Consider the following 18442-nt stretch of genomic DNA (forward strand, 5'->3'; position numbering starts at 1 on the left):
GTGATTTTGCCTAGCTTCACCTGCTGCTTCCTGTCTGTTAGGAAATTTATGATCCATTTACAAGTGTGGTCAGGTACAGCTAGCTGATTTAGTTTAGTTAGAAGAATATCTGGAATGAAGGTATTGAATGCTGAGCTGAAGTCTACAAAGAGGACCCTTGCATAGGTATTTGAAGATTCAAGATGTTGTAGGCTGTAGTGCAGAGTCATATTAACAGCATCATCTGTCGATCTATTTACTCGGCAGACAAATTGCAAGGGGTCTAACAGCGAATCCGTGATGGCTTTCAGGTGGGCCAGCACTAACCTTTCAAAGGTCTTCATAACTACAGATGTTAGAGCAACTGGTCTGAAGTAATTTAGTTCCTTGATGGAGGATTTCTTTGGCACTGGGATGATAGTAGAGTGTTTGAAGCAAGAAGGAACATAGCACATCTCTAGTGATTTATTAAAGATGCGAGTGAAGATGGGGGCCAGTTGGTCAGCACAAGCTTTTAAGCAAGGAGTTATCTTGTCTGGGCCTGTTGCTTTTCCTGGCTTTTGTCTGTGAAATACACCTTTCACCTCATTCTCTGTAATCATCCGAGCTGGTGGACCCAATGGGATGGGGTAGGTTGTAGGAGGCTTAGCTGTTGTTGGTATGTCCGAGATAGGGATTGTAGAGATGGGTGGCAGTAGTTCTCTCAAACCTACACTAAAACACATTCAGGTCATCTGTTGATTTATTTCAGTATGGGAAGGAGGTTTGCTGTATTTTTAAGAGTTTTCCACGTTTGCTGGTTCATTTGTTGAGAACTGATTCCTTAGCTTTTCAGAATAGCTTCTTTTTGCTGCTTTGATCTCCCTTGTTAATATGTTTCTGGCCTGTACCATATTCTATCATCTTTTCTGTAGGCTTCCTCTTTGGTATGACTTAAGTAGCTGCTTAAGTTTAAATAAACCAAGGTTTATTGTTACTGTATATTCGCAGGTTTCTGGTTGGCACACATAGGTCCTCACAAAAACTGACATATGATGTTACAGTATCTGTGAGTTCATCCAAATCTGCAGAGGTATCTTCGAAAACATTCCAGTCAAGGCAAATCATTTCAGTCAAGGCAAGCACTTTAGCTTTGCCTCCTTAGTCCAAGTCCTCACTGATTTAATTGTTGGTTTTATGGTTTTAAGTCTTTGTCTGTAAGCAGGTACAAGGTGAATCATGCAATGATCAGAATGCCCCACAGCTGCTTGTGGTAAAGACCGATAAGCATCTTTTAATGTTGTGTAGCAATGGTCTAAAGTATTGTTGTCTCTCGTGAGACAATTGACATGCTGAAAATATTTTGGTAGCTCTTTCCTTAAGTTGGCTTTGTTAAAATCTCCTAAAATAATTGGAAGTGAATCTGGGTATTTAACTTCAGCCCACGTAATCTGGTCGGCTAGAGTTCGTAATGCATTGTTTACACAAGCTTGTGGAGAAACATACACAGCAATTAGGAGAAATGAGGAGACCTCTCGTGGAGAATAGAATGGTTTGCAATTGATAATTAATCTCTACATCACATAATTTCTTTAGTATACTTATATCTTGGGACCAGCGGCTGTTAATATATAAAGATAGGCCTCCTCCCTTCTTTTTGCCTGATGCTTCTGCAATTCTGTCTGCTCTTTGTATCTGAAACCCTGGGATAAGCAGACAGCTCTCATCAATTGACTCATTTAGCCAGGTTTCAGTAAAGCAGAGAGCTGCTGAGTTGTAAAAATCAGAATTGCATCTATTTAAAAGAAGTATTTCATCCATTTTATTAGCGAGTGAATATAAATTAGTCAGAAATAGCAAAGGGAGAGGGTTTTTTATCCGACTTTTTCTTAGTCTATTCAAAATTCCCGCTTGCGTACCCCTTCTTCTTCACCTCCGGCGTCTCTCCATCTCCTCCATTTGTTTTTGTTTATCCATTGTTCAGAGGAAGTTGCTTCTTCCTGTGTTAGAAATTCTTCTGCGTTTGTAAAGACTCTGTGTTTGGGGGTGTGTGTGTGTGTGAAGTCACAGAAAGCTGCCCATCAAGGAAAGATTGCTTGATGCTTAGTAGTTGGTCTCTTGAATATGAAATCCATAGTGAATCACAGAGAATGATAAAACAGAAAAACTATCAGAGCATTTCACCAAGGCTGCTGCCGGTGGTGCCATCTTGGAAGACATTTGGGACAGTGTTCACTGACTTTAAAAAGTATGAAAAATTAATATATACCCACACCAGATTGCTTTCTAAATACAAATCACAAATATTCGGAACATAAAAGAAGCAAACTTAGAAGAGAAAGATTTTTTTAAGAACTTCTGGTACCCGATTGTATTGGGCAGCGTTTATTATGCTCAAATGTCAAACTGAACCATAGTTTGTGAACCATATTTTGCAGAAGAAAGGCCATTGGCTGATTTTCACAATCTGCCAAGCCATAAACCTTGATTTACAGTACGCACCACAGCCACTGGGTTTAGTCAACACCGCTGTGGAAATTATATTTTGGCTCAATGGGGAGAATATGCTGCCACCATAGTTCTTATGAGACCAGGAAAACCTGAAAAGAATGTTGTTCTCTGACTTTCCTTTCCTGTCTGTGCTTAATATTGGCTCAGGCACAGTGTTGAACCAGTGAGGAGTATGTGCTCCTCAGCTGTAACAGCTAAGCTTCAGATCATCATTCACTGATTTTCTTTCTGAGATTCCTTGCTCCATTTGTGTTGCATATACCTTTATTTCAATTAAGATTGAAGAGAAGTATAAACAGTTGATGCTCAGTTTATTAGAAAACTGATGCTAATAGAGGAATTTCTCTTCTCTTGACTCCTAATGGTCGACAAATATCTATCACAACAGAGTTAGAGACTCTTCACAGAAAGTAAATAAAGTGTTGCTGCCTTTTCTCTTTAAGAAAAGCCAGAAATTGATGAATACACCTTGGAAAGAGTGCTTGAGGAACTGGAGACTGTGTGCTATGAGAATATGAACATTGCCATTGAGACGGAAGAAGGCCTTGGGATAGAGTACGATGAGGATGTGGTATGTGATGTGTGCCGTTCACCAGAAGGAGAAGATGGCAATGAGATGGTTTTCTGTGACAAATGCAACGTCTGTGTGCATCAGGTGAGTAGCAGTTCTCTCTCTCTAATTGGGTAGTAAGGAGAGTTCCCTCAAATTCATTGACTCATAGAATTGGAAGAGTACCTTACCTTAGGAAAGCTGACTCAGACCGAGAACAATGATGCTAAAAGAGCATTCTTAGATTCTTGTTGCTATGCCTGAAGAAGACTGAACCAAATACCTTACATTTTTACCTCTTGGAAGTCTAGGGCATTTGCAGGGGCCTAGAACTACCATACCTGCAAAAATCCTGGCAACAACTATGTTGAAGAGGCAGAGTTCCGGAGACTTGCCACAGCCAGATTTTCTTCTGGGCAACCTTAGAAGTTACCTAAAGGGAGAACAGGAGACACTCAACTTGTCTTGTTTGTCAACAGCAGATGACGATGCTTTTTGCAGTTCTTAACCATTTAGTGGTATCTTTGGATGCATATTCATGATATTGTTGTTGTTAATTATGGCCAGTTTACTGCTTGTTATGATATTAAGGGAATAAGTGTTTCAAATTCAAGGATGCCAACAATGTCCAGGAATTCTTATGTAACACCTGAAATGGAAGATCACAAAACTAGGTTCCTTATTTCCCCCCCCCCCTTTTTTTTTTTTAATTCACAAATTGCTGAATCTGGTATCTTTTTAGCTACACATTTATGTTTCTTTATTATCATTCAGTACATATATTGCACTAAGCCATTATCTGCTTTAACAACTTGTTGCACAAGCTTTTATAACATGAAGTCAAAATCAATCAAACCATTTCATGGTTTTCTGTGATCTGTAAACTTAACCAGAAAATTGAATAACCTTTACTTAACAAAATAGGTCTCTGCTGTGACAATGGAAAACAGCTTTGAAAAATGTTTTGCACTGAATTTGATAGAAAAAAGTAAAAAAAAAATATTATTGCTATTAAGATGGTAAATAAAAAGATTTCTTGTGCAGTTGGAAAAGTCCAGATCAAAAGTTCAAGATTAAGGCAATAGGGTCAGGCAGTCATGGAAATTTAGGGGTAAGAATAACGTACTGCCCATCCTCTCACTCTCTTTCAACTCTCATTCATTCATTCATTCAGAAAATTGCCTAATCAGATTTTTTGGGAGGAATATTACTGTTTCAACTACATTATATTAATTGTAGGTAGGAACAGGGAATCACATACACTTAATATTTGTAAACTAATAGGGTCATTTTATTCATAAAATGCATCATGGTATTTACTTTATCATAAGGTATATTAATCTTGATATGTACTCATTACATAAGTAACTAATCTTGGTCCTTATATTTCTTTTTAGGCTTGCTATGGAATCCTAAAAGTTCCCCTTGGAAACTGGCTCTGTCGAACCTGTGCCCTGGGAGTTCAGCCAAAGTGTTTACTCTGCCCAAAGAGAGGGGGAGCCCTGAAACCTACCCGGAGTGGAACAAAATGGGTTCACGTTAGCTGTGCCTTATGGATTCCTGAAGTACGACACCAAGTGATTTCTGCCTAAACAGAATGAATGGAGTGTGGATGAAATCTGTTTGAATTAGATCATGCTTGATACATCTTCCACAATGGTTCATACCATTGAATGAAATTATTTAAATGTCATTCAAATGCTAAAATTCTAGCATTTGAAACATTATTATAGTTAAGCAATAACTGATTATCAGTTCCGACATTCCAAATAAATGTCATCATGATATGGGCTATGAATATCCCTAGAGTTTGGGTCAAAGATGTCTTTTATGATAGTCATCTTAAGGGAGAATCGATTTATTGTTCTTCAAGGCAATATATGGAAACTGATTTATCTTATTCTCAGGTTAGCATTGGATGTCCTGAAAAAATGGAACCAATTACAAAAATTTCACATATCCCAGCAAGCAGATGGGCTCTGTCATGCAGTCTTTGCAAGGAGTGTACTGGAACATGTATTCAAGTAAGTAATTGATTCTAAGAAAATCCAAGAATCAGATCATTTTCTTTTGTGTTTTTGCCACTTGAAAAAATGATGACATCGCTTTGCAGTTTTGTATAGACATTGTGCAGGTTTGGATTCACTGGGCAGGAATATAAACACTTTAAAAAGTCTGTTATTGCTGGCTTTTCAGAATATTTAAGCAGTGCTGCTGCCTTTATTTAGCATATTAATATCAGTGCACTTGGATTTGTTAACAACAGAATCATTCAACTTAGAATACAGCAAAAGACCATTTAATTGAGTCCTTAGATCTGAAACACATTTTCCCAGACATGATATGTTGTTCTTTGATTAGTGCTAGAAGAGTTGTTATGGCATCTTCATGCTGTCTGCTGCATCTCTGCAGGCAGCTCTCTCTACTAACAGGAGAGTAAGAGAGATTGTTTGCAAGTCTCAGCCTGACTGATAGCTCTTTTTCTACCAGGCAGACAAACTAATAAGATAATTAATTAAATAGGGTTTTTTTTTTTAACTGCAGCCACAGAACAAGTCTTTGGCAGGATTCTGTAAGTGCCATGAAAATGTCATCTTTGATACCAGGCCTTCCTTTCTTAGAATATTTTATTTATTATTTTATTTATTTATTTATTTGTCAAGCATTTATAAGGTAACAGATACAAGTATAAACATGATTATGAATACAGGAAATGGATACAAATAAATGGGGACAGTAGGACAGGGACAGTAGGCACGTTGTTGTGCTTATGCATGCCCCTTACAGACCTCATAGGAATGGGGTGAGGTCAGGGGTGAAATGCTACCAGTTCGGACCCGTTTGGGCGAACCGGTAGCAGAGATTGGGGCTGGTTCGCTGAATCAGTAGCAACTGCTGGCTGGCCATGCCCACGAACTGGTCTGTGGTGCGCAGTCCTGCCATGCTTGCCTGCCTTCCACGCAGCCTTCCCAGCTTGCGAAGGCAGGCAAGCAGAAGGCCATGTGGAAGACAGGCAAGCATGGCAGGGATGCGGGGAAGGGAGCTAGCAGCCTACTCCCTTCCCCGCAGCCCTGCCATGCTTGCCTGCCTTCCACACTGCCTTCCCAGCGATCCCCCAAGCCTGCTTGCCTTTCAAGGTCGGTGTCCAGTTAACCCTAACCCCCACGCCCTTGGGGGAGACACAGCAGCTGCTACCTTTGCCCGAAACATCTCTCACATCTTTCAGAAGCAATTGGGGGGAACGGGAGGGGGGGAGAGTGCCCAGCAAAGGCCAGGAACACCTAGCCGCTCCCTCCTTTCTCCCTCCTTTCTCCTGGCTGGCTGGCAAGAAACAGGGCATGGACAGCCACCACCACACTATTCTACCTCCTCTGCAAAACTGCTCCATGGCTTCACTCATCTCCAGTGCCCCAATGCAACACAGAGTAGATCACAGCAGCTGCCAGGCCAAGATGCTGCCCGTGCAAGGAGGGGGGGGGAATGCAGGCATCACACCAAGCAGCCCTCCTCCTCCTCCTCTTCTCCTCCGCCAGCTTCGAGGCTGGGCAGGGCTCAGAGCGGCAAGAGGGAAGGCAAGGTGACCACAACTTTCTCCTCCTCCTCCTCCTCCTCCTTGTGGGGATCATTGAGTTCATTTTGCAAGCACAGCTGAGGTTTGCAACTTTGCACGGCCTTTGGGGCTTTTGTGCAGCAAGCCGCCCACTTCCTTTGCAGCTCTAACGTGGGTTTTTAATTCGCGAGGAAGGAAGAGAAACGCTCCCCATCCCACCCAAGAACCGATTCCATTTTCTTGTCACTCACGGTGGGAATCCAGCCTTTGCATGGGAAAGAGTTGCTTCCTGCTGGCCTGGCGGCCCTTGGGGAAAATGCAACCATTGTGCCGGGGCTGAAAGAGGCCACTCGCTTTCTTCCTTCTCCTGCCGCTGCTGCTGGAGCTGAGACAGCTGCTCTGCTGGGGTGTGCATGGGCAGCCCCAGGAGGGCGGGCAGATGTAAGGCCAACACTGGCGGTGGGGAAGACCCGCTGCGCTCGGCCAAAGAGCCTCCTCAGGGGAACATGGTGAGGCTCGCTCGCCTTTTGGGCCTGGTGCACTCTGCTTCCGTGGGGCCTTTGGACAACTGCTGCCCTCTAGCCTTCCCCTCCACCTTGGGTCACACTGCTTGCATCCAGCCCATGACGGGGGACACTCTGCTCCCGGGGCCCCCGCCCTCCTGGAGCATTTTCTCCTGTAGCAGCCGCTGCTCAGACCAGGTGTGTGTGTGTGAGAGAGAGAGTGTGTGTGAGAGAGATAGAGAGTGAGAGAGAAAAGAAACAAAAAAGGAAGGAAGGAAGGGAGAAAGAGAGAGAAGAAAGTGACGTGAGTGACATCATGTTGGCCACGCCCACCCAGTCACATGACCTCCCCAGGCCATGCCCACAGAACCAGTGGCGCAAATTTTTAGATTTCACCACTGGGTGAGGTCAACAGTAGACAGTCTGAGGTTAAAGTTATCGGGCTTTGGGGATGAAACCACAGAGTCAGGTAGTGCATTCCAGGCATTGACCACTCTGTGGCTGAAGTATTTTCTGCAATTGAGTTTGGAGCCATTTACTTTAAGTTTGTATCTATTGTGTGCTCGTGTATTATTGCGGTTGAAGCTGCAGTAGTCATTGACAGGTAGGACATTGTAGCAGATAATTTTGTGTACTACGCTTAGGTCAGAGCGAAGGTGGCATAATTCTAAATTGTCTAAGCCCAAAATTTCAAGTCTGGTGGCATAAGGTATTTTGTTGCGAGCAGAGAAGTGGAGGACTCTTCTCATGAAATATCTCTGGACTCGCTCAATTGTATTAATGTCTGATATGTAGTGCAGGTTCCAGACAAATGAGCTGTATTTAAGAATTGGTCTAGCAAAGGTTTTATATGCCCTAGTTTGCAATACAATATTACCAGAGAAGAAGCTTCGCAAGATTAGGTTAACAATTCTTAATGCTGTTTTGGCAATGCTGTTACAATGAGCTCTGGCACTTAGATCATTAGAGATAGTACTCCAAGGTCCTTGACAAGAGTGAGGGTCATCTATAAGGTTGTATCCGCCCAGCTTGTATTTGGTGTTCTGATTTTTTTTGCCAATATGTAAGACAGTGCATTTGTTGGTTGAGATTTGGAGTTGCCAATTGTATAACCATTCTGACACATAGTCAAGGTCTCTTTGTAGGGTAGCAGCTTTGTCGGTAGTGTTGAATAGTTTTACAACATCCGCGAAAAGAACACAGTTGCTTATAATACGATCGCAAAGGTCATTTATGTAAAGTATAAAGAGTGTGGGTCCTAAAACGCTGCCTTGGGGGACACCACTGTTAACAGGTGCAGAGTTTGATAGGGTGCTCCCTATTTTGACTACTTCTTGCCTGTTTGACAGGAATGCAGCTATCCACTTATGCAAGGATCCAGAAATGCCATAAGATTTTATTTTTAGAAGTAGTTTGTCATGTACCACTGAATCAAAGGCTTTGCAGAAGTCTATGTAAATTGCGCCTATTGCTTTACCTTGGTCGAATTGTGTAGTCTATATGTTTTTGCAGTGTAGAAGTTGCAGATTACAGGACAATTTTTTCCTGAAACCAAATTGTTTGTTAAAGAGTAGGTTGTTTGTCTCTAAGTGGAGGTTAATGGATTGGTTTATGATTGATTCCATGATTTTGCAGGTGATGCAACATAAAGAGATTGGTCTGTAAATTTCAACTAGGCTGGGGTCACCCTTTTTGAAGATAGGGATGACTGTGGCTAGAGACCATAGGTTGGGCAAGAAGCTGGTCCTGAAAGATTTTTCATAGATTATGCTTAGAGGCTCGGCTATGGCAGTGGAAAACTTTTTAAGACGTAGGCACATAATCCATCAGGTCCAATAGATAGAGATGGTTTTAGGCTGTGTAGTGCCTTTTCAACGTTATCTTCTGTAAAATCAATATGTAATTCATCATTGCAATTAGTTGTGGTATGACTAGGAAATGTGGGCATGAGCTATTGCTGTTTACAAAGACTGAACCGAAGAACATGTTAAAGAGGTTGGCTTTAACAGCTTCATCATTACAGTCTTTACCGTTAGGTCCTTTTAGGGGTGGGATGGATCTCAAGTCCTTAAGTTTGTTATTTACAAAATTATAAAAGGTGTGGGTGGATTTCATGCATAGAAGGTTTTCCTCTTGTTTGCTGTGGTAATTGGTACATTCTGTCTTTATCTGGCGGCATAAGGTTTTGTAGCGGCTTTCAAAGTTAGCAACATAGCCAGTTTTGTTTTTTCACCAAAGAGATTTTTTTTTATTGAAGCTTCCTTATTGTTATGGATAATTTGTTTTTTCTGGTTTTGGGGGTTATTAGTGGTATGTATAGTTTAATGACTCTTTTGACTTCGAGCAAAAAAGTGTTATAATGGTCTTCGGCAGTATTACGGCCAGTGAACAGAATTTGCCAATCGAGATGAGAGGTCGGTATCTATGAGATCATAATTGGCTTTTTTAAAGTTATAATTTTTTTAAAAAATTTTATTTATATGCCGCCCTTCTCCGAAGACTCAGGGCGGCTTACAATGTGCTCAGCAATTTGGAATCCCATCATTGTGATCATCTCTGTAAGGACGTATATTGAGACAAAAGTCAATCATACTGTGGTCACTGTTGGAAAAGGGTTCTTTTATTTGTAGATGTATATGTTTCATTAACATTAAAATTATTTCTATCCTGAAATGAAAACTTGAATGCATTTCTTTAAATCTCCCCAATGTTGATTCAGTTCCGTTTGTGACGGTTCTTGGTGGATCTTCTTATTCGCCCTGCCAGATGGAGATATTTTGTCACAAAGCCAGCTGCTTTCAAAGAACAGAAGGGCAAAGAAATCAGCTACACTTGGTAGTGGGGGGTGGGGGGATATGTTTTCTCCAACATTTCATCCTTTTAGTTCTGGTTCACATCTTGGTTTTGAAACTGAATGGATTTGCATGAAAAGTTATCTGAAATCGAAAACAAAATGTTATTCTTCTATTGAAACCCACAGTCTTCATTAAGATTGCCGACAAGGCTATTGGTCAGTGCTAATCTTGTACAAGTTGAACGTTATTGCAAAGAAGAAGAAATATGTGGATGATTCATTTGTTTAGATGTTTAAGCAATGACTAAGCACTAATCTGGAATTTAGAAATAAATGAAATTCAATCCGCATACCCTCCCACTCCATTAGGATTGCAAATTCCCTTGCATTGTGGTGATACAGCACCTTCTTCTGGATTTGTTTATCCAGATGAATTTTAAAATGCAACTCTCTACTTTGAGTTTGAGTTGGAATAATCTTTGTTGCCACTGAAACCTTATTGGAGAGAGCTATCAAAATCTTTGAAGCTTAGGGAAAGCTATAGAGCTTAGCACAAAGTGGATATAATTCTGAAGAAATCAACATGAGTGGTTAAAAGAGCCACTATCCAAAAGGGACTGGCTAATTGTATTTAAATAAAAATTGGAGAAAGGTTATGTTAGTAAAAGCACAAATATACTATGGCTGAAAGTAAGAAAATAGACTCCAGCTAGCATTTGACCAATATATAGATAAAGTATCCATAGTAAATGATAGTTAAGAATTATGATATAGAAAAATATTAATTTGTGCATCCCCAGTGACTGTCCATTAATATTAAGGAAATAATATGCCGATGAAAACTCTGAAAGCAAAACAGGAAACATTACCTCACTGCTCCAAGGCATCAATGAGATGTAACTGTTTGTCAAACATCTTGCAAAGCTATAACTAAATTAACAGCAACCTTAAAGAAGTGCAGCTAGAATCATCTAACATCAGAATTATAGACGTCAACTGGTGCCAATTTTTTGGAAATATCTATAACAGTTTTTGAAAAAATACATTTACTCACGTACTTATTGGCTCTTCACTAATGTAAATTAGGGAGTGACCCTAACAGTTTGAGATCATGTATTTTCATAACAGGGATGTTATTATTCACGATTAATGTCAGTATTATTTTTAACTTATTGTATGTCTATTGCTGGTCGATGGGCGTAATAAAGTTTATATTCTATATTCTATTCTATTCATAATTGGCTGCAGATCTTCACTGTACTCAGAGTTCTTGGGAGAAAGTGGGGGAAATAAATGCATTTTGGTTTTTTGAGTTCAGAATAACTCATAACTTGCATATCAACCAGTTTGATCTAGTGGTTAAGGTTCCGGGTTTAGAAACCAGGAGACTGTGAGTTCAAGTCCCACCTTAACCATGAAAGCCAGCTGGATTACTTTGGGCCAGTAACCGTCTCTCAGCCCAACCCACCTCACAGAGATGCTGTTGTGGGTAAAATAGGAAGAGAAAGTCTATGGAGATTCTCAATCATCCAAATCATGATTGTCTCAAAGGTGTTTTTCAAAATCAACTGAACTTTCTTAGGGTTTTTTTCCCCTCAAAAACGTTTCACTTCTCACTCAAGAAGTTTCTTCAGTTCTGGCTAGAAACTGTTTTCAAGGGAAAAAAGCCAAGGAAGTCCAGTTGCCTTTTGAAAAGCACCTTTGAGACATAGGAGGAGGAAGTGTGTTGGCTATGTTTGCCGCCTTGAATTGCTTATAAAAATAATAAAGGCAATGTAGAAATAAATACTTCATGATTTGCCAGATAAAGTTAAATGGTTTGTAGGGACTTGAATATGATCTGAGATAAATTAGGGTTTTACTAATCTCATGTTGATGGCAGAGGTATCCATTTCCAGTGGCCAGAATTGCACTAACATCATATAATACTCTACTCTACTATGGTGATATTTCGGCATAGGAGACTCACTTCATATCCTAAGGCTTTTTGCTGGAGTTCCTAGAACATAAGATTCTACTGTTAATCTCAGTTCTGTCTGGAGTGAGATTGATGGGTAGCCTGGAGATTACTTGTTTCCTGCCTACTCCTCCCTTCTCTCCCTGTGTATAAAGTGATGTTCAAACCAGAAGATGCTGCGTTGTTCAGTAATAAATCCTATTGGGGAAAAATGTGTAGATATATCCATTACAAGCAGAGAAAGAAGAGGAGGCTTTATTTTTCTTTATTTTCTGAACCGTTGGCCTTAAGAAAGATTGTAGGGAGAAGAGATGAAGTGCACTTTCTTTACTTTTCCAAGATACCCATGTACACGTGAGATCTTTAGCTGCCCATAAATCAACATTAATCTTTACCAGGTTTGTAATTCCCTGAATTTTCCTTTCCCCTTTTTGAAGGCAGGGGCAGCAAAAGCTCTGATTCAACCCAAATGAGATGGAGTGGCTATTGATTTGGGAGCTGTCTGATTCTCTGATTGTATCAATCCTGACTCTTGATGGGGTTATGTTTCCCCAGAACGAGCAGGATGTCCTCCTTGGCTCATGCTCAAAGAGCAAGTGGAAATCATCACCAGGAAGAGTGTTGCACAGCTACCCTCCTGAAGAACCAGTTGTGGCCTTATGTTCAACAAAATTAGGAACAGAATGTAGTGAAAGTGGCCACTGATGTCCTTATCATCACTAAATTACTGTAACACATTGTGCACCAGGACTGCCCTTAAAGACCATCTGGAATCTTCAAGTACTCCAGAAAGCGGCAGCAGGCATGCTCGGTGGACAGTCTCGATGATACATGGCTGCTGTTGCAATTGTATTGGTTACCTATAGATTCCTAAGTGCAATTTAATGTGCTGGTTAAAGACCTCTGTAATTTAGGACATGAGTATTTTAGGGACTGCCTTTCCCTAGTAGTTTCTAGCCATCCTACCAAAACAGGTTTAAGAGTTCTGTTTCTGTTATTTGTACATTGGGTAATTGTACAGCAGTCTTATCTGGAATTTTCTGGTAAGTGGTTCATAGACTTCCAACTAGGTTGATTATGGAATCTTTCAGTGGAGTCTTTTTACACACATACACACACATGCACACAGACAGAAAACATTGATACTGAAGGCTCTGCATTGGCTGCAGTTTAACTATTGATTAAACATATTACATGAAACTGTTGAAACCAAGAAAACAAAGTACTGTAAGCATAAGATTAGCCAAAACAGCTTCAGTACTATAGGAATTGTTATCCTGAATTGCATATATGAATAAACATATCTAGGTTTATCAGCCAATCACTGATGTCTTCTTTGACTAGAACATTCAAATAAGAATGTTTTATCACAGGCTTATCTAACCTTGTGGTTTATCTTATTCCTGTTAGTGTGTGTGCACATTATCATGTAACTTAGTTCATGTTCTCTTTCAGGATTTTCTCCCTTGCCTGTCTGTATAGTTACATTCTGCAAGTCTGGGTTGTAGGTGAAAAAGAATGCATCAATAATGTCTTCACTCTCTCTTTATTAGCATTCTTTGATACCAAAGGTTGAACAGGTATTTCTTTGTTGTTGATCCATTAGTCCGGCTTACTAATTATTTCCTGTGTGCATTTTGGGCAGAGTCCCTGATAAGCACCACTTGCCATCTGTCAAACGAAACCCTGGATGGGTGGCATTCTGTTTACTTTATCTCTAAGGTAGCATGGATCATCTTTCCTGTGTAAAAGGGCATTGTGTAGGCTGTTGTTCCAGCAAAAGCCATAAACAATTTAAGAATGATATTAATACTGTTTGTGACGCAAGTAGGGAAGGCAAGTAGGGGGATGGGACTGATTGATTCATTTGTTGCTGTAACTTGAAAACTGTAGTAGAGCCAAAAAGTTTCTTGCTCAGCTTTCATCTCACTACCTTGCCTGTTACTTGTCCACATAGCAGCACAAAGGATCTTTCCAATCATTCATTTTAAAGTACCCCTGGATGTTACTCCAATATAAACACAATTGCCTCCATTGGTAGCTATGCAATAAAATTACGGCTTTGGTGACTGGATAAGAAAACTCAATCGGAGCTGTTTATAGTTAGCTACTGCCTGCAACCTCAAAATGCAATAAGAATAAGAAAAATAATGGCATTGCATCTTTTCAACATATTTTTGATTCTCTGAGTCATATGGGTATGCCTACAATGAACCACATCATAACCAACCAACTTTGATTTATGAACCTTTTTGAAAATGTTTTTAAAATCACTGTTTTTATCTTTACCTGAGCTTCCCATGCTGCGGATTCCTCATACCTTGGCTCTAAAAGGCAATTTGAAATCTTTAATATTTAACAGTTAACTCGGGGCCTGTTTAATCCTGGCAGATTCCAAGTACATAAAGCAAAGGCAACAGACTACTTTGTATAGAAAAAATTATGAAGAAAAAGATGGGGAATAACACTCTTCATACCAGCTTCATATTCTCCTAGGGTGATTTTTGGAGTTCAGCAGAGCAGAAAAATGCCTTGGAGGATCATTGAAGCAAATATGAAACCACAAGAACGGATATATAAAACTATCCATAGAATTGCTCTTTCTTTTCCCTGAAATATTAGCTCTCATACTTAACTTCTCAGTATCCTGGGTGTTAATGTAATCACTCAAAGCCAGAGCTAGCATTTTGGTAATTATAAGATCCTGGTTATGTAAGCCATTCAAGGTGCTGCCTACAGTAATAAACCCTTCAAAATAGCTGCTTACTGCAGTTTAACTGGCATTAACAGCTAGAATAGACTGATTTCATATGGGTTACGGCTTGAATAATTACGTGACACTCTGAGCCATTAAAAAACAGTTGATGAAAAGAAAGGAGGCTTGGAAGAGGCAGAGGTATTACAGTATATACCTGTTACATTCAGAGAAAATGGTGCCTTAGGTTTTGTCACCTGGGAAAGGGGGGTCCAGCAGAAGACTTTCATAAAACCGTTTTAAGCTTCAAAAATATATTGACTTTTTACATTCTCTTTTCTCAATGCAGTAAGCATTAATGCATTTATTTTATAAGATAGCAACCTAGAAGAAATTGAAGCCACTTTTCTCCCTTTTAAATTAATATTAATTAAAGACATGTACACATGTGTGTGTGTATCTGTCATATCAAAGAGAAGAAATAGGGAAAAGTTAGTGCTATTACAGGTTCCTGGGGGGGGAAATCATACTTTTTTTTCATTAAATTATACCCTGCCAAACAATAATCAAGATACTGTAGTTTAAAGATTAAAAGGAATAGTAGCAAATAACAATTGGTAGGTGTCGACTTACAATTAGTTGCTTAGTGACTGTTCAAAGTTATGATCAGATTTGAAGTTCCCCTTCTGTGGTCACATGACCTGATTTTGAGTGTTTGGCAACATGGCTGCAGTTACGGACATCTGCAGTGTTTCGCAATTATGTGACTGTTTTACGACAGTTTTGCCAAAACCCAGCATTTTCACTTTTTGACAAAACCCTACCCGTAGCAAACAGTTGCTTCACTTAATGACTGTGGATGTAATGTGTGTAATGACCACCACAAAAAAAGTTTGTAAAATTGGTCAGTCATGTGGCCGAGGAGCTTTACTGCCAGCTGCATTGCAGTCATATGTTGAGGACTGCCTGTATGACAGAAGACCCATCTTCTCAGCTGCCAAGTACATTAGTACTTAAGAAGTACACACTTTTGTGTTGTTCTGTTTCCTTCATCAAAATCCCAATAAAAAAGGATGATTCAGTTGGGAGAATGGGAAGAAAAGGCTTTATAATTTCATTTCTCTGCCATTAATATCACATACAATATCACCTTACATATCCGAATATCTCCAGATTACGTTACTTTTATGTACTAATGTTCTTGTGCCATATGACTTTGCTCAGACACCCAGTTGCATCATTTCTTATAACAGTAGTTTACTTTCAATGCTGAAATTATTTGTGTCTTATTTTATCCATGTGACACATTTAAAGACTTTTCTTCTGATGTTTTTCATTCTTCCTTTTTCTCAGTCCCTTCCCCCAGAAAACGTTCTGCCACATAGTCCATATATAAGTAGTGGACTTTTTACGAGACTTGTTTATTTCATTTCCCTTTTTGAATCTTTTGAATAAAAGGGTTCTGTTAGGGTAAATCATGTTGCTCCAGATAGGTAGGGAGGTAGATGGATGAATGGATGGATGGATTAGATAGGAGAGAGAGAGAGAGATTAGGCCTCTGAAAAACTACTATACTGAGAGCTAGGTGACAGTGAGGAGGGAAATAAAATTGTTTTATCATTATTTGCCAAACTTGTTTCTTTGGAAGGATGTATTTCCTTGTGTGTATTTTTTATCTTTGTGATAGACCATAGAAAATGAATTATAGATACTTAGGAAAATTGGCTTCTTAGTGGGGAGTAAGTAGGCATCTCCTTAGGAGCACAGTGCACATTTTAAAAGCTGGAGCAGTGTATCAGGGTATTTGTTCCATCTTGCCCCACAGGGCATGGTTATCCTCCTCCTTTTGAATGAATCTTTAATTATATTTCATATGTTATGTTATCACAGAAGGCTATCAAACAATTGGAACGCTTAATCTGATCATAAGTACATACAGTGGATCGGTTTAACAAGACAGAGGTTTGTCTGTATTGAATAATTTAATTATGTCTCAGCAAATCAAATAGATCCCATGAGAAATAGTTATGTGATATAAAAATAATGAACAGCAGCAATGCAGCATATAAACAAGATATTTCTCAATGCTTAAACGGTTGGTGCAAATGCACATGGAGTATTTCTTCATCACCTCAAGAAAATGCCAATGTGAAAGCTAATGAGAATACAGTACTTTCCATTCCTTTCCGCCTCCTCCTGTTCTCTTCATAATTCTCTCTCGGGCTTATATTGAGATCTTCTTGCAAAAATGTTACCAGTTGACAATATTTTATGTGCAATGTTCCAAGTGGCTATTCAAGCATTTGTTCTCTTTCCTTTCCCATTCTAGTGTTCCATGCCTTCCTGCATCACAGCCTTCCATGTAACATGTGCCTTTGAGCACAATTTGGACATGCGGACACTGTTAGCAGAAAACGATGAGGTCAAGTTCAAGTCATTCTGTCTTGAGCATAGCACTGGTGCCACCAAGCCACCAGATGATGCACGGATGGAGGCAGATCAAGGTAAACTAGACATGGAAAAAGTAACACTGAGAAAACAGAAGCTCCAACAGTTGGAAGAGGACTTCTATGATCTTGTGAAACCTTCTGAAGTGGCTGAGAACCTTGATTTGACTGAGTGGCTAGTTGATTTTGTCTATCAGTACTGGAAGTTGAAGAGAAAAGCCAATTATAACAAACCACTACTGATGCCCAAGACAGATGAAGTGGATAATTTGGCTCAGCAAGAGCAGGATGTATTGTACCGACGCTTGAAGCTCTTCACACACCTTAGACAGGATCTTGAAAGGGTGAGTAGAATTATTGGGATTGGTAACTCTTGTTTGTATAATCCTGCTTTCCGCATTATGGCACCATCCAAATGTACAAAAGATTACAGCTTCCCAAATTCCAATGCAAATGTCCCAATTCATCTGTAGATTACCAGGCTTGAGGGAGTTTGGTTTAATCAGCTTTCTCTACAGTTACTCAAACCTGCAGTGGACCGACATACATTACCTTAAATTATTCAATCCCATTATAATAATCCATGGGTTTCATATTTTTGTCTGCTACATTAATGCTGAATATGTCATTACCATTTAGTGAGGAAATTATAAGAACACCAGGTTTTCTCTCTAGCTGGGGGGAAAGTGGCCCTAATTATTCGGTGCAAACCAACCATAAATAGTTCAGAAGCATGCAAATCAAAACTATCCCTATTTCATTTTTTTCTGTGGTTAAATGTATATTTTTGCTTTTATTTTCAAGTGCAATAAAAAAGTTAATTATTAGTGCAACCTAAGGTTATCTTTTGATGCACGTTCACTGGTTTGATTAGAAGACAAAATTTGTACCCATTACATCCTCTTGTTTTTTCATTGTATTGTATGATAAGATATAACTTTAGCAAGACTGCGGCCATAAGATGAAGGACTGGAGGTACTAAAAGATGGTTTGGTACCTCCAATCTTTTGGACTTCATATCCTTGGATATACTTCATATCTTTCATATACTTCATGCTTTAGGTAGCAGCTTGATTGTTCCTTTCCCCAACACTTGTCTTCCATAGGGCACTTCATATGTCATCTATCCCCTAACTCCGGTATGTGTAAGCGATAGAAATGCCATATTTTATGCCTTTTTTAGTGATTAAAAGTCAAAATGCAGGAGCTTCCGGCTGTGCTTCCGGTTGCATCGGAGGCAAGGACCGTGAGCTCTGCAGCCCTGCTCCAAGCTCTCCATGTCAGAGGGCTCCAAAAGGAGCCATAGCCACCCTGTAGGGATGGTGAAGTAAAGGGGGAGGGGGTGCCTTGCAGGTAAAGGAGGAGGAGAACCGCATCTCTCCTCCCTGACTTGGAAAATCCCCATCATCCAAAGACAAGAAGCAGTGGCAGTCAACATGGCTGCCATGAAGCTGGGGACAGTCAGAACATGTAAGAA

General features: G+C 39.8%; 1 protein-coding gene across 4 annotated transcripts in view; it reads left to right on the forward strand.

The window, feature by feature from the left end:
* The window catches only part of JADE2 (jade family PHD finger 2), a 214210-nt gene that overhangs the window by 152567 nt on the left and 43201 nt on the right, over window positions 1-18442 (forward strand). For all 4 annotated transcript variants that reach the window (XM_034403960.3, XM_034403949.3, XM_034403944.2 and 1 more), the window contains exons 6-9: window positions 2913-3124; window positions 4417-4584; window positions 4927-5043; window positions 16848-17309. In XM_034403960.3, coding sequence (XP_034259851.1) covers window positions 2913-3124; window positions 4417-4584; window positions 4927-5043; window positions 16848-17309 — 959 coding nt within the window. The remainder of the gene's footprint in view (window positions 1-2912; window positions 3125-4416; window positions 4585-4926; window positions 5044-16847; window positions 17310-18442) is intronic.

This window comes from Pantherophis guttatus, chromosome 2, assembly GCF_059756535.1.
Source record: "Pantherophis guttatus breed Tessera chromosome 2, ASM5975653v1, whole genome shotgun sequence".
Classification (NCBI taxonomy): Eukaryota; Metazoa; Chordata; class Lepidosauria; order Squamata; family Colubridae; genus Pantherophis; species Pantherophis guttatus.